General features: G+C 42.4%; 2 protein-coding genes across 3 annotated transcripts in view; one reads left to right on the top strand and one right to left on the bottom strand.

Annotated features, from left to right (window-relative positions):
* Positions 1-12: 12 nt before the first annotated feature.
* Positions 13-1995, top strand: pkdc (protein kinase-like domain containing). The gene is made up of 2 exons (XM_038994411.1): positions 13-86; positions 386-1995. The coding sequence occupies exon 2, from the start codon at positions 394-396 to the stop codon at positions 1351-1353; it is 960 nt and encodes a 319-aa protein (XP_038850339.1). The 5' UTR covers positions 13-86; positions 386-393; the 3' UTR covers positions 1354-1995.
* The window catches only part of LOC120048439 (ribosome biogenesis protein BMS1 homolog), a 44934-nt gene continuing 29709 nt past the window's right edge, over positions 1707-16931 (bottom strand). For both annotated transcript variants that reach the window (XM_038994410.1, XM_038994409.1), the window contains 5 exons: positions 13637-13759; positions 11704-11851; positions 7714-7889; positions 5977-6138; positions 1707-5232 (listed from right to left, as the gene is read on the bottom strand). In XM_038994410.1, the coding sequence (XP_038850338.1) occupies positions 5005-5232; positions 5977-6138; positions 7714-7889; positions 11704-11851; positions 13637-13759 (837 nt within the window). In that variant the 3' untranslated portion in view covers positions 1707-5004. The remainder of the gene's footprint in view (positions 5233-5976; positions 6139-7713; positions 7890-11703; positions 11852-13636; positions 13760-16931) is intronic.

The following is a 16931-nucleotide window of genomic DNA, read 5'->3' as shown; positions in this document are numbered from 1 at the left end:
ATTGATGTAAATCTTCAGTCCACATTGGAGAGTATTCATGATCGAAACATAACACAATACAACTCGACGTGCAACACATTTTCATCGTGAGTTTTACGCACATTGGCGTTGTTAACTAATGTTTTGACTGTGTCCATCGTGAGATGGCGGTGTGTGGGTTTGAAAGATTACACTTATTTAAATAGTTTGTCGAAGTTCAATTTCCTCCATGTGTGTGTGAAACGCATAGACTTGCATTTCCTATTCGATCAAACTGTGTGCATGCTTACTTTGTTGTTCCTTCAGTCAACACTTTTCTGCCTAAATGTATCAGTCTTTTGTGAAAAGCTGTAATTTTGACAGATTTTGACATAACCTAATCTGTTATTTTTCGGTCTGGTGAAAGACTTCAGGATGAAACAAGAATATCAGGACCTTATTCTGCAGGAGTGTGGTGCAAAGGCTCTGCGTGTTGGTGACAAAATCCAGACGCTGTGGAGCGGCTATGGCCAGATTGTGAGGGTCCATTTAGATGGCTGTGACCGCCCCTCTGTCGTTGTCAAACATGTCATGTTCCCAAAGGAGGCCGAGCACCCTGGAGGCTGGAACACAGACCTGTCTCACATGCGCAAGGTGAGGTCCTACCAAGTTGAGACGCACTGGTACCAGAACTTCTCCACCAATGATGGCTGTCGAATGCCAGCCTGTCTGGCTGCTTGTTCATACGGGGACGAACAGCTGATCGTTCTGGAGGACCTGGATGTGGTGGGCTTTGACCAGAGTAGAACCAGCGTTAGGGATGCAGAGATGAGGGCCTGCCTCAGCTGGCTGGCCCACTTCCATGGCCTCTTCCTGGGGGTGGTGCCAGAGGGGCTGTGGCCCATAGGTACCTATTGGCACCTGGAAACACGCCCTGACGAGCTGAATGCCATGGACGACGCCCAGCTCAAAGCAACTGCCGGGGAGATTGACAGGATCCTCAATGAATGCCGCTTCAAGACCATCGTTCACGGAGATGCCAAACTAGCCAACTTCTGCTTCTCTGGGAGTGGGCAGGGTGTGGCGGCAGTGGACTTTCAGTACGTGGGCGGAGGCTGTGGGATGAAGGATGTTGTCTACCTCCTGGAGGAAATAGAGGAGAAACAGCTTGAAAAGAGGGTTCCCGGCCTGCTGGACTACTACTTCACAGAACTGAGAGCATCAGTGACCAAGCAGGTGGACTTTGCTGCTCTGGAGAAAGAGTGGAGGGAGATGTTTGCCTTTGCCTGGACAGACTTCCATCGCTTTCTCCTGGGATGGATGCCAGGACACCGGAAGATCAACAGATACACTAAGCAGCTGACTAAAGAGGTGCTGAGGAAACTGAAACGGTGACTTAAGCCTCTGCCATTTAGGCTCATCAATCACCTGCTGATTGGACTGGGTTGTATTGAGGGATGTAGATCAGAAAAACTGATTTGCTGTGTGTTGTTGGGAGGAGAGCAGAAGATTGATTTATTAGGCAGACTTTGAGCCCAATTATTGGTATACAATCAAACAATGCACTGAAAGTTTTCCTTACAAGCTAGAATGTTTAAAATTACATTTAAACTTACTTTAGCGGTTGTCTGTGCGGCTGCTTCTTCAGCTGCTCAAAATTTGAGACAATATTCACTGAAAGTTGTTAACCCGACTATTTAGAGCACAGGCACTGAAGTATACATTTCTATCACCCATATGCACAAAACCATGTAAACACCCGTTAGTATGCATCACGTGTGTGTACTTTAATCGGTTTAATAATACTTTCCTGTGGATATGTACAACATCAAAAAATGGCCAGTTGATGGACCAACACCACGGACAATCGGCAGTTCAAATATCATTTTAGTCAATATTTGACAGACAAGGGACGTTTAGTTTTTTTTCTATGTAAGTGTGTATGACGTTGCCTACACAATTTAAGGAATTGCCACGTTTCGTGACTAAGCTGCAATTTAATATCTGCAGATAGACTAATAAAGCACTTAATTCCCACCTTGCAGTGTTTTGGCTCTGCATAGCTTGTAAGAATTTGAGAACTTTTAACCATCTTTTCCATTGTATCCATATTATTTACCACAAAGAATGACACATTCACAATGCTTTCTCTATGGAGACAAGTTAACGAAAACAGACAACCAAAATGTAGTACCACAGTGCATCAAGTGTGAAGTGTATTTCTCTTTCCTTTATCTGCACGGATGTAAAATATGTGCTGGATAGTTGAAGGCATTTCCCTGATAGCGACCCACAATAGTACTTTCACCTATTTGAAATTTTCATATCAGTGCAGATGAGATGGAGTCAGATCCAGCCAAAATAACTGTAGTTAGCGACATATTGTAATCAGCGGTTGCACACGAGATCCCCTAAAAACACCCCACTTCGATTCAGCTATGACCAAAGTGACTTTTCGTAGCATGTTAGGAGAGGATTTTCCCTAACCCTTTTCCTAACCTTAACCTAATTCTCATAACCTAGTAAGTTTAGGGAAAGGGTTAGTGAAAATGCTCTCCTAACCTGCATCGAAGTGGCGCGTTTTTAGGGAGTCCCCAAGTGTTTCCCACTGCAGAAGAGTTGACATATGCCACACCCCCTTTGGATCAGCTGTTGTATAGAGCACAATAGTAATGGCGTCTTTTTATAGGCACCAACTCCGGCATGGCTCGTTGGCCAAAGCCTATGGGGAAATTAAAGTAATTTTTTTTAGATAAACAGTGAAAAAGTATCGTAAACACAGGCTTAGATTTTACAAGTTTTATTCTATGAGATCATGTTCATCCGATAACGTCACTTTTTGAACTTTGAAGCATTCATGTAATGACAACAAGCACAAAAGGCATTCATTAAGGTCATGTTAACTGACTATCTCAGAACAAAAACGTGTAAGATCTCCTTAGCCTGTGTTAATCTATATTCGAGTGACCACTAACAATGAAAATACATGTTCTCAAAGATGGAAGGCAGGTGGGAGGAGGCAAAAACATATAAGATCTCCTTAGCCTGTGTTAATCTATATTCGAGTGACCACTAACAATGAAAATACATGTTCTCAAAGATGGAAGGCAGGTGGGAGGAGGCAAAAACATATAAGATCTCCTTAGCCTGTGTTAATCTATATTCGAGTGACCACTAACAATGAAAATACATGTTCTCAAAGATGGAAGGCAGGTGGGAGGAGGCAAAAACGTATAAGATCTCTTTAGCCTGTGTTAATCTATATTCGAGTGACCACTAACAATGAAAATACATGTTCTCAAAGATGGAAGGCAGGTGGGAGGAGGCGAGATCAGGTGGGACCATTCTAGCCAATGAGAGGGCAGATGTGTGACAACCGGCCATTGAGACAGAGGACTCATTTTTGTATCTAACGTTAAAGTACCACAGGTTGAGTCTTCATACCCATAAAACCTAGCGGTCAAACAAGGAAATGGTTCCAATCGCTTTTCGACCATTCATTTTTCCCCATAGGGTTTTTAGAAAATAATAAGGGCCGTGTTTCATGTTGGTTTATCCTGGAGTGTCATTTTGATAACCATGTAGATCTCTCTAGTCTAGGACAAGGTGGCTTTTATCAATATATTCGCCTATATTTAACCCCTAGAAATTAAACGCTAATGTGGCCATCAAAGAACTACAAATGCCACGCTGATCTGAACGAGACTGCCGAATAGTGGCAAAGGTAAGAATCTCTGGATTAACTATCTAATATTAGCAACTTTCCACACTGGATTAACTATCTAATGTTAGCTAAATTTAGTAATGAATAAATGTCTTTACAATTGACACTGTGAGCTGTCTTGTGCAAGTTTTAAATTGACACAATACCTGTTAGCAAAGGTGTCAGCTAGAGATGACGTGCAGGATCTTGCAGGGATTTGTAGTCTTGCATGATGTCTAAATAGAATTTTAGAATCAGAGTAAATAGAGCCGAATATATTGTTAAATCACCTTGCATGATATCAAAACGTCCGACCAGGTTAAGCCTACACGAAACACAGCCCTTATTTTAAGTGTTTCTAAAATTCCTTATGGGAAAAATTCATGGTGGGATTTCCCTGTTTGACCACTAAGGTATTATGAGACCTCCGCTGTGGGGCTCTATAGCGTCTGACTGCATGGGCAGCGCCATTGTGGCCATCTCCATTTTAAAGTAGTACATTTTTCTTCATTGGCGGATTGCTCCCAACTCAGGAATCCCACCCAGTTGACTACTTTAAAATGGTGGTAGTCCTCAATGGCAATGTCCATGCTAAAACGGGTTATATCCATGATGAGTTCACTCTGACAGGCACAACTTCAAAGTTTCTGAAATGCCATGTGCTTCCACTTATCAGTGCATTTGTAACAACCTAGCCATTATGAAACTTCTACTCGATCAAAATATATTATAGAATTACACTTACTTTACTTTTATGCTCTTTTAGAGTTAAGGCACTCGCATACTATTTTTGTAATATTTTTTATTAAAACACCACACGATTGAAGCTAGACGAGTGGTAGAGATATGACTAATATACAGTTCTTTCTGGTTCCTCTATGGAACCACTCGAAATGAGGTGTCAATAACTGGCATTGAAAAACCACATTACACAACCAGGCTACAGAAGCTGAAGAAGGATGTTCATCCATTCCTTGCATTTACACTCCTACCCCAGTACTGAAGACGCTCTGGGTGAAGATTACCCTAGGTACAGATCTAGGATCAGCTTCCCCTCCCCCAATCCTTCCTTCATACTGGATGCAGAGACATAAAAATGGTATCCATGAATGAGTTTCTCTGACTAGGGAAGTAGACAAAAGGCTTAATTGCTAAAATCCCAATGTATCACTTTAACCATCAGAGGGGAAAATGCTAAACTGACCCAAGATCAGCATCTAGGGGCAATTTCAACCTACTCCACTGCAGCCCAACAGATTATGCTTAAACAGAGGATTATTCCATTCCATTGGAAGGCCGAAAAGTTATTACACTGGTCTTTTAGAGTCATATTGATTTAAAAATCAGTCATCCTGCGGCGCCCCTTTCAGACTGGACCTCTGACTCTTCTTCTCCTTCTGGCCCATCATACGGTAAAGCTTCTTCTTCGCCTCTTTCTGCCTCTTGAGCTTGTCCTCCTCCGCCTTGTCCCGCTGCCGCAGGAAGTCCTTGTGCTTAGCGTGCTGCGCCACGTGCGCTTTCTTGCTCTTGTAGTTGTGCACCGTGCTCAGCGCGTTGAGCAGCGCCGCCATCTGGTGAACAAGAGAGGGAACATGCTCAAATTTCAAATGCAGTGTCATTCGTGTGTGTCAGGGGCAGTCATTGAAGCCACAAATGTTCAAGGCTGATCGTGGTACTGCAGGCATTGTTGGCAGAAAACAGGACCATCCATTATAGTGAATGAAAAAATGGCAGTCTTCGTGGTCCATCTTACTGTAAAAAAAAATATTCTAAGACAATCATGGTACCAATAATTACTTTAATACACCAGTTGTATGTCCTTGAAACTATTTTAAAATATCACACAGAAGTTAAGGATAATTAGTTGCTAATGGCAGCCTGCAGTACCCGGGTCGTCCTTCAACTGGAGTTACTCAATGAGGGAGCAGCACTGAGCCTGTAACGTCACTTAACCGACTTAAATTTGGCTTCAATGTGCTATGGAGTCTTCACATAGGAATGAATGGCGTACCGTGATCAATGGCTTTGTCCATTCATATATATAGTTATTGGTGTGTGTGCGCGTGCCCACCACATTATGGGGAGGCGACAGTATGTAGGTTTTTGTTACAGCCCAGCTTTTACACAGATTTAGATCATGTAGACCACCATTTGTTGAATCAAATGTGTTAGTGCTGGGCTAGAACAAAAGCCTGCACCTTGGCCAGTCCGGTTTCGCTTTCACAGCATATTAGTACATCAGAGATAAAGAGAATTAGTAAATCTGACAAACATCATGGGATTTTTCATTATCGTTTCCGTAAGGAGACCCTTACCTTCCTCTCGTGGGGCTCCCGTATGACAGCGGGCCTCTGGAGGTCCTTGGGCGTCTTGCCCTTGGGCTGGTCCTGTTTGGGCTTGCTCTTGAAGGGCAATGCCTTCTGCAGCTCCCTGGGGATGTGCAGCTTGTTGAAGTGGCGCTGCGCTCGCACAACCGGCTGCCAAGGGGGGAGAAAGGGTCAAGGGTTAGGTCAGAGGTTCAGAATCCAATCAGGCCAATAGTCTTGCTTCAGCAGATACCTTTTCATACTACAGACGCTGTGAGACATTGGAGCTGAGGACGGATGTCAAATGGTGCCAGAGAAGATGGAGCGTAAACGCCACCAACAGCACGGGTGGTGAAATTAGATTTAGACAAACTTTACTGTCCACGCAATGTGGAAAGTTGCCTTCGGTTTCACATTTGTAAAACAGACATTAAATGCTGGGCGCTAGTTAGAGATATGTTTATTCTAATGGGCGAGCGAGAAATAAACTTGTAATATTGGTCACCATGGATGTCACAGTGACATGCCTTGGGATGCACGACAACAAGCCTGTGCCGAATGACCAGTGCACCGGTGTTGTATCGGTGCCTGCCAACCAGAGGTGCCTCCCACTGGGCAGCTGTATCACAGTGTTGCTGGTGTTAGCTAACGTAGCCAAATGTTTTGCTCCAAGTTTTTTTATTCCAAGTAGGATAGCAGCCTTTATGAGAAATAACTTATATTGGTAACCACCTGGATGTCACCGCGTGATAGTCTAGTGGGGAGAGAACGCATGGCAAGCAGGTGTTTCACAACACCGGGACAGTGTCCTTCGCCCCCGCCTGCCGAGCACAGCTTTCCCATAGATCCTTTAACCTTACAGCGAGGGAAGTAGTCAGCTAGCTAGCGTAGCCAATATACCAAGGTGGAAGCTAAAGCACAAGCAACAGTGGTTGCTTGGTTGTACATTTTCGGTGAAAAATCACTACAAGTAGGAAATTAACATTGTATCCAAAACGTATTACAAAACTAAATTAATCCTAACACTTTCCCAACGTCGGCCACTACGATACGTAGTGGCTCAGATGATATGCGTGCAGCGCACTAACATCCTGGACCAGAGCTAATGTGCAGACTGATATGTGTGCAGCGCACTACCGTCCTGGACCAGAGCTAATGTGGAGACTGATATGTGTGCAGCGCACTACCGTCCTGGACCAGAGCTAATGTGCAGACTGATATGTGTGCAGCGCACTAACGCCCTGGCCCAGAGCTAGTGATAGAGTATAGCTCTGGTCCAGGGTGTTAATGCACTGCACACATGCCATCTGAGATGCAAAAACACCATCTGAGACGCACGCACATGACTTTTGAGATTTTTAGACCCGGCAGCTGGATGCTTCTCGGATTGGCAGGAAGTAGGAAATGTACCCATAAATGAATCTGTGTAGTGTTATGTTTTGCTATGCGCCATTTTTACTTACCAAATGTCTTACGTTAAAACACCCCTTTTGTGAACAATAAACGGTTGATAGTCTAACTGCCTCCATATTTAATAAATTGAGCTTCGTCAAAAGATCAGGTCACACTTTATTTGGATAGTCCCCTATCGATCATCTACAGATGGCCAAACTATCTGTTGATATGCAACTGTTTGCTAGGGTTACGGTTAGGTTTAGAATTAGGGTCATGTTTGGAAGCAGCAAAACAGTGAGTGGACATTTTTCTCTATGTATTCTGGCTGCCACCTCGTCGGTCTGGCCTTACCTTGTACAGTGAGTCTGTGTTGGGCTTGTTGCGGACCCCCAGGTCGTGTTTCAGCTGGCCCACCGTCCTCATGCCCGACCAACTGTCCTTCTGGCCCGCTGGCATCAGCAGGGAGGTCACGGGGTTGTAGAGCTGAGGGACTGACACCGGGTACCAGGAGCGCAGGAACACAATGTCTACACACATGAACAAGAGTAATTATTAACATTATGGCTGACCCCAATTATTCGACTGGTCGATTGTTTGGCCGATAGGCGGTAGGTCGACAAAGATTGTTTTTAGTCAAACAGTAGCAAATATATATATTTCTCCGTGAACTAGTCCATTGTGGAGGGCGAGACTAATCGTTTGCAGAGTGCACAACCTTTGCTACACTTGAGAAACAAGTTTTGGTTTATTTCTTTCCATTTATGAGTTTTGTCAATTTAGTCATTGTCTTTTGTTTGGAGCGCTCCTGTCAATGTTGAGTAAGGATGCGCACCTGATTACGCATAGATGTAGGCGTATTGGCTACCTGGCCTGATCATAAATGTGCCCATTTGGGGATCTGATAGAATTTCTGATTGGCTTAACGCACCACCATTAATGAGCTGTGGAGCATCTCAAAGTAATGTTTTGTTCACCTCAAACAAAGTCTGTTTTTACATCCATTGAGAATGACAATTCCTGTGCTGAGCTCACTAGCGCGGGAAACTCTGGTCGTGTCTACACTTGACACGTACATTTGACTTCTGCCATCAGAATACAAAAGACCACATTGAGAAGACTGGTCTAGATGCACAAAAGTTGCTTTGTGTTCAGATCAAACTGACCACTTCAGAAGGTGGTCAGGCTGCATTGTGTGCAGATTTCTCCTCAGTCTGGATGCAATCAGGCTACGGAAAGCTCATACAGTGGGTACAGTCTCAAGAATACTTCTGTTCTGGGACCGAGGCACCTTTTCATTATAACATTGGAGTAAATACGTTCCTAGTGTGTGAGTAACGTGTTTTCTGGCCTCAAATACTAGCCAGCTAGCTAATATTTGTAACAAAAATTTTTTGGCCTAGAGTTATGCTAACCCGTTTGCAATCCCTTTAGCATTGCTTGTTAGCTACAGTAGTTATCTACTGCCATCAGTTGTTGTGCTACCATATTTCACCGTTTTTAGAATGCATACTGGCATTTGAATATAGCGCGGGAATAGGGAACCCGGACACGTTTAAATGTAGGCGTAGATGCACGCATACGGAATTCCGTGAACAGAACTCTATGATCAGAATACTAAAGCTGCGTGAACTGTCAAGTCTAGACACGACCTCTGGGCCCAGAATATTTTATAAAAAATTGCAAGGCACTTCAGGCCGGACCTAAGTTAATACAATGTTTCAAGTTTGTTGCAGAAAGGCCACGTGTAGCCAATGTGATTTATAGGATATTTATTTTTATCAGGATTATTTTCTACCTGCAGGCTGCAAGGTTTTTATTTGTTGCCTTTATAGGCTATTTTTACATAATTGTCAATGGCAGAAGTTACTTTTTAGGTTCATAATTTTCATTTGGATAGAATTTTGATTAACCACATGACAATGATTTAGAGATACGAAGACATTATAAATAAAATGAAACTGTTCCACGAAAATGTACATATGAAAACCATAACTGGCATGCAGATCAGTAGAAATGGTATGATACATTTGCATTCCACATGAGAAAGTTTGCTAACTCCTCGTACAGCCCATTACCGGCAACTTCAGATGAGTAACAGCGGGATCTGTAAAAGCCAGTAGGAGCGGGAGGAGGATGATCGGGTCAGGTTAAGGTTTTTTCTTCTGGTTATCTTGATCTCTGGCTCCCTCGAGTCATGTGTCTTATTTCATCAAACAGTGAGTTTAAAGCATCAGACAAGCTCAATGCATATATACACTGCTCAAAAAAATAAAGGGAACACTTAAACAACACAATGTAACTCCAAGTCAATCACACTTCTGTGAAATCAAACTGTCCACTTAGGAAGCAACACTGATTGACAATAAATTTCACATGCTGTTGTGCAAATGGAATAGACAAAAGGTGGAAATTATAGGCAATTAGCAAGACACCCCCAAAAAAGGAGTGATTCTGCAGGTGGTGACCACAGACCACTTCTCAGTTCCTATGCTTCCTGGCTGATGTTTTGGTCACTTTTGAATGCTGGCGGTGCTCTCACTCTAGTGGTAGCATGAGACGGAGTCTACAACCCACACAAGTGGCTCAGGTAGTGCAGTTCATCCAGGATGGCACATCAATGCGAGCTGTGGCAAAAAGGTTTGCTGTGTCTGTCAGCGTAGTGTCCAGAGCATGGAGGCGCTACCAGGAGACAGGCCAGTACATCAGGAGACGTGGAGGAGGCCGTAGGAGGGCAACAACCCAGCAGCAGGACCGCTACCTCCGCCTTTGTGCAAGGAGGTGCACTGCCAGAGCCCTGCAAAATGACCTCCAGCAGGCCACAAATGTGCATGTGTCAGCATATGGTCTCACAAGGGGTCTGAGGATCTCATCTCGGTACCTATTGGCAGTCAGGCTACCTCTGGCGAGCACATGGAGGGCTGTGCGGCCCCACAAAGAAATGCCACCCCACACCATGACTGACCCATCGCCAAACCGGTCATGCTGGAGGATGTTGCAGGCAGCAGAACGTTCTCCACGGCGTCTCCAGACTCTGTCACGTCTGTCACATGTGCTCATGTGCTCAGTGTGAACCTGCTTTCATCTGTGAAGAGCACAGGGCGCCAGTGGCGAATTTGCCAATCTTGGTGTTCTCTGGCAAATGCCAAACGTCCTGCACGGTGTTGGGCTGTAAGCACAACCCCCACCTGTGGACGTCGGGCCCTCATACCACCCTCATGGAGTCTGTTTCTGACCGTTTGAGCAGACACATGCACATTTGTGGCCTGCTGGAGGTCATTTTGCAGGGCTCTGGCAGTGCACCTCCTTGCACAAAGGCGGAGGTAGCGGTCCTGCTGCTGGGTTGTTGCCCTCCTACGGCCTCCTCCACGTCTCCTGATGTACTGGCCTGTCTCCTGGTAGCGCCTCCATGCTCTGGACACTACGCTGACAGACACAGCAAACCTTTTTGCCACAGCTCGCATTGATGTGCCATCCTGGATGAACTGCACTACCTGAGCCACTTGTGTGGGTTGTAGACTCCGTCTCATGCTACCACTAGAGTGAGAGCACCGCCAGCATTCAAAAGTGACCAAAACATCAGCCAGGAAGCATAGGAACTGAGAAGTGGTCTGTGGTCACCACCTGCAGAATCACTCCTTTTTTGGGGGTGTCTTGCTAATTGCCTATAATTTCCACCTTTTGTCTATTCCATTTGCACAACAGCATGTGGAATTTATTGTCAATCAGTGTTGCTTCCTAAGTGGACAGTTTGATTTCACAGAAGTGTGATTGACTTGGAGTTACATTGTGTTGTTTAAGTGTTCCCTTTATTTTTTTGAGCAGTGTAGTTGATTTTAATAAAAGCATATAGGGTGTGTATATATGGAAAAATACACGGTTTCAAATTTTGACCAATCGATTGGTGAAAAGAACGGACGACTTTTGGTCTACCAATATATTTTTTTTAGTCGGGGACAACCCTAAATAACATATACCAGGAGCACAGGTAACCAATATCTACACACAAGAGTAATGAACAACATGTAACAGGAGCACAGGGACGCAATGTGTAAACACACCCAGAAGTACTAGCTAGGAATATAAAGGCAGTATTCCGTGCAAATTACTGTAACGGCCATAGAAGTTCCCATGAAATGTGCAACCAAAACAGTAGGAGCAATCTGCTGCAGGCAATACATACGTTTGTCAAATTGTGTAAATCCTACTACTACTGGAATTTTCACCATATTACTTTCGCCTATCCAAGCCTTCAGATCTCCACAAGCGCATAGAGGGTAGGGTGAGGGGGCTAAGGGTTGTTTTTGGGACTATGAAATGCTCTTGACTGCGCCAGTTGCTCACCACTCATCAGCAGCCTGTCTTCGAACGTGGCTCTGTAGGCTCCCGCCGGTGTTGACAGGGCCTTCTTAATTTGACCTCTGACCCCACTGACAGTTCGGATGGAAGCCCCTTCGAATTTCGCCACCTCCAGCACGGTGTTGAACATCCCCTGGGAACAAAACAGAAGTGTAAAGCTCACGTTTTTCTGAATTTTTTGGGGTGGACCTGAGTCTCATTTATACTCAGTAGTAGGGCTGATCTGACTTTATATTCACACAACTTATAAGGACATATACATAAGGTTTACATACCAAATTTCATGGCCCCATGTTCATCGGTTCAGTTATCACACCAGGGCTATAAGGGCCATGTAGTGTGGTCGACTTTGAATGCAGCAACTAATCATTCTCAAATTCATTAGAGGCTAATTCATTAGATAGTTTGTGACATTGTCAGCTAACCCATGTGCACGCATCAATGGGGCAGAAGCTTAAGTTGTGATTCTGGATGGCCAGATAGCTACCAACAATGTCAAACTGCCATGTGGGGAATCGTAAGTGATCGTTTCAGCTAGTTTAATATTGTTCTTGATACCATGTCTTGAGGTGTTTAGACTGACTTCAAGTCAATACTAATATGGCTAAAATTGACTAGCTAGCTAACCAACAACTGAGACTAAACATTGGATAAGAAATATAGTTTACATGTTGTCGACAATCTAAGCCAACCCAGTCTGTTTTGCCCCATAGCAGCGTATGTGTCCGTTTTGTTGCTAAACATCCAACCCGTCTATATACCAAATCTGGAGTCAATCTGATTTATGGTTCATAAGATTTTTAAAGGATTTTTAGCATTCACATATGTGCTAACGTGCATCTATTGGTACAGTGCAGCCATATGAATGCAGCAACAACAACAAAAATTCTAACCCATTGAAGACTGATGTAATGTATTAGCGTTACATAAGCGTTACATATGCAAATAATAAGTCAATAGTTTCCTTGTTTTTTGAGATATCAATACCAAATAGTGTGTTTCATCTTAGGGAAGTCCATGATAGCGATTACAAGTTTCAAGTTGATAGGCCACTGCGGAGTGGATTTACAGTGGTTAAAATGGACACGTAAAATCTGGTTCATGAAAATAAAAATAAAAAAGTATTTTTTAGCATATTAGTGCTAAAATGCACCTACTGGTATAGTGTGGCCACATTTGGAGTGAATCTGACTTAGTCCATTAAGATTTATTTTATGATTAAGCATAGTTAAAAAAGTGAATTGTTAAATGAGATCTTAAAAACATAAGGAAACTAAATTCCAAACTTAACATGGTTCATCATGGTAATGACCATAAAGTTAAAAGTATTTCCTAATTGATCAATAACCCAGCCATTTCTTAACCAATCCCTTAGCTTTTCTCAAACTAAGTTACGAGATGTACCATGGGCATACATACATCATTTGGTGTTATTTGGATTTATGGTTCTTGAGAATACGTTTTTCCAAAATGTCCAAGATGGAGGGATATCTATCCCGACAGACCTTATGGGTCCTTGAAGCAAAAAAAATTCAGCATGAAGACAACAACCGTTTCAAGTCTCTAGGTCAAACAGTGTGATGGAGGTCAATCGTGCCATTCTTTTTGACCAAGTTACTCATGGCCTCTAGATTCTGTGTGCCAAATTAGAAAAAGGAAAAAAATCTAGTTATTTGACCACGTCAAGGAAAAAAATATATAAGAAGAATTCATAGAATAGGTTTCACAGCTTTGCTGTGAACCAATAATTATATATTAATACATTCATAAACCATTAGTTACACAGTTGGTCCATAGTGTTAGATTATTTCTGTTATCCTGTTCTACAACAGATAAACAAATGTCTACCACAAAAAGTAAATACTGTATATTGTAGCTGAACTATGGTATGTCAGTAGTGCCATGAGGTGCATCCTACCTTGATGAAGGATGTGTTCTTGTAGATCTTGTATGGGTAGCCAATCAGCTTGAGCTTTTTGACTATGGTCACAGATTTGTCCAGGTCAAGGACAACTCCTGTAGCTGCGATGCGGAAACTGGTCTGTAAGAGAGAACGGAAAACTTAAAAGATCCTACTGGAAGTAAGCCATACTGTGTACTGGTATGGTTGTAGGTTACTCTTGACAAATGCAAATGAGCCATCTTTGGTGTAATAGGTGTACGTACATATTGTGCTAATAATGACAAATAAATGAATACAAATATCCAGTTCACCATTTACTGGGTATTTACATAATATGGTAACATTTTAAAGAGGAGCTGAACTCAAAACAACTTCTATGGTTGAAAAAGATATTGCATCAATATGAGTCGTAAACAATTGTACTAGTTGCAAAATCTACTAAAGTGTTAGTGGTAGAAAGTCAATATGTTCCAAAATGGAGATTTGAGGCTGGCAGCAAGTAATTATTTATTCGGAGCACGGCTACATGTGACCCGATCGTAGCAGCAGAGTTACCCTACAGCACAGCTGCACGCTATCCAATCGTAGCAGCAGAGTTACCCTACAGCACAGCTGCACGCTATCCAATCGTAGCAGCAGAGTTACCCTACAGCACAGCTGCACGCTATCCAATCGCAGCAGCAGAGTTACCCTACAGCACAGCTGCACGCTATCCAATCGCAGCAGCAGAGTCAACCTACAACCCGCTCTTTTCTTTAGACAGCAGAGTTGACCAATTGAGGCATTAGCACACAGCATCTCAGAATGAGACATGCAGTGCCTTCAGAAAGTACTCATACCCCTTGACTTATTCAACATTTTTTTGTGTTACAGCCGGAAATCAAAATGGATTAAATATATTTTCTACACACAATATCCCATAATAACAAGTGAAAACGTTTTTTGACATTTCTGCAAATGTATTGAAAATGCAATACAGAAATCTCTCATTTAGATAAGTATTCACACCCGAGTCAAAACTTTGTAGAAGCACCTTTGGCAGAGATTACAGCAGAGTCTTTCCACACATGGATTGTGCAACGTTTACATATTATTCTTTTCAAAGCTCTATTAAATTGGCTGTTGATCATTGCTAAACAACCTTTTTCAGGTCTCGCAATAGATTTTAGTAAATTTAAGGCAAATATGTAACTCGGCCACTCAGGAACATTCCCAGTCTTCTTGGTAAGCAACTCCAGTATAGATTTGACCTTGTGGTTTAGGTTATTGTCCTACTGAAAGGTGAATTAATCTCCCGCTGTCTGGTGGAAAACAGACTGAACAAGGTTTTCTTGTAGGATTTTGCCTGTGCTTAGCTCTATTCAATTATTTTTTTTTATCCGGAAAAATTCCAGTCCTTAACAATGACAGGCATACAACACTGCATGATTCAGTCACCACCATGCTTGCAAATGTGATGAATTGCTTTGCCACATTTTTGGCAGTATTACTTAAGTGCCTAGTTGCAAACAGGATGCATGTTTTTTATTCTTCTGTACAGGCTTCCTTTATTTTCACTCTGTCATTTATTTTAGTAATGTGGAGTAACTACAATGTTGTTGATCCAGCCTCAGTTCTCATATCCCAACCATTACTCTGTTTCAAAATCACCATTGGGCTCATGATGATATCCCTGAGCAGTTTCCTTCCTCTCCTGCAACTGAGTTAGGAGGACACCTGTATATTTATAGTGACTGGGTGTATTGTTACGCCATCCAAATGATAATTAATAACTTAACCATACTCAAAGGGATATTTAGCATCTGCTTTTTTTAAATTTAAATTTACACACACATCTACCAAATCACCATCCTTCATTGCGAGGCATTGAAAAACCTCTGTTCTTTGTGGTTCAATCTGTGTTTGAAATTCACTACTTAATTAACTTCTTATGGCTGCAGGGGCAGTATTGAGTAGCTTGGATGAAATGTGCCCAGAGGTGCCCATAGTAAACTGCCTGCTCCTCTGTCCCAGTTGCTAATATATGCATATTGTTATTAGTATTGGATAGAAAACACTCTGAAGTTTCTAAAACTGTTTGAATGATGTCTGTGAGTATAACAGAACTCATATGGCAGGCAAAAACCTGAGAAAAAATCCAAACAGGAAGTGGGAATTCTGAGGTTGGTCGATTTTCAACCCAGCCCCTATTGAATACACAGTGGGATATGGATCTGTTTGCACTTCCTACAGCTTCCACTAGATGTCAATTTGTAAGTCGCCCTGGATAAGAGCGTCTGCTAAATGACTTAAATGTTAAATGTAAATGTCAACAGTCTGTAGAACCTTGTCTGATGCCTCTACTGTGAAGTGGGGCTGAAGGAGACAGGAATTAGTCAGGTCTACCATGACCTGACCATGCGCGTTCACATGAGGGAGCTCTGTTCCATCGCACATCTGAAGTAAATGGTATTCTCCGGTTGGAACGTTATTCAAGATTTATGTTAAAAACATTCTAAAGATTGATTCAATACATCGTTTGACATGTTTCTGACTGTTACGGGAACTTCTTGACATTTCGTCTGCTTCTAGTGAACGCGCTTCCTGACTTTGGATTTGTTTACCAAACACGCTAACAAAAATAGCTATTTGGACATCAATTATGGACATTACCGAACAAAATTAACATTTCTTGTGGAAGTGGGAGTCCTGGGAGTGCATTCCGATGAAGATCAGCAAAGGTAAGTGAAGATTTATAATACTATTTGTGAGTTTTGTTGACTGCACAATTTGGCGGATAACTGTATGGCTTCCTTTTGTGGCTGAACGCTGTTCTCAGATTATTGAATATTGTGCTTTTGCGTAAAGCTTTTTGAAATCTGACAGCGGTTGCATTAAGAACAAGTGTATCTTTAATTCTATGTAAAACATGTATCTTTCATCAAAGTTTTTGATGAGTATTTGTTATTTGACGTGGCTCTCTGCAATTTCTCCGGATATTTGAAGCATTTCTGAACATGGCACCAATGTAAACTGAGGTTTTTGGATATAAATATGAACTTTATCGAACAAAACATATATGTATTGTGTAACACGAAGTCCTATGAGTGTCATCTGATGAAGATCAAAGGTTAGTGATTCATTTTCTCTATTTCTGCTTTTTGTGATCCCTGTCTTTGGCTGGAAAAATGGCTGTGTTTTTCTGTGATTTTGCAGTGACCTAACAATCGTTTGTGGTGCTTTCGCTGAAAAGCCTATTTGAAATCAGACACTTGGTGGGATTAACAACAAGATTACCTTTAAAATGGTATAAGATACATGTATATTTGAG

Source organism: Salvelinus namaycush, chromosome 5 (genome assembly GCF_016432855.1).
Source record: "Salvelinus namaycush isolate Seneca chromosome 5, SaNama_1.0, whole genome shotgun sequence".
Taxonomy (NCBI): domain Eukaryota; kingdom Metazoa; phylum Chordata; class Actinopteri; order Salmoniformes; family Salmonidae; genus Salvelinus; species Salvelinus namaycush.
This window is presented reverse-complemented; position numbering and strand designations above follow the sequence as displayed.

Bases quoted from the DNA above. Each gene is read 5' to 3' on its own strand.
- pkdc (XM_038994411.1), top strand. From the start codon at position 394: ATGAAACAAGAATATCAGGACCTTATTCTGCAGGAGTGTGGTGCAAAG.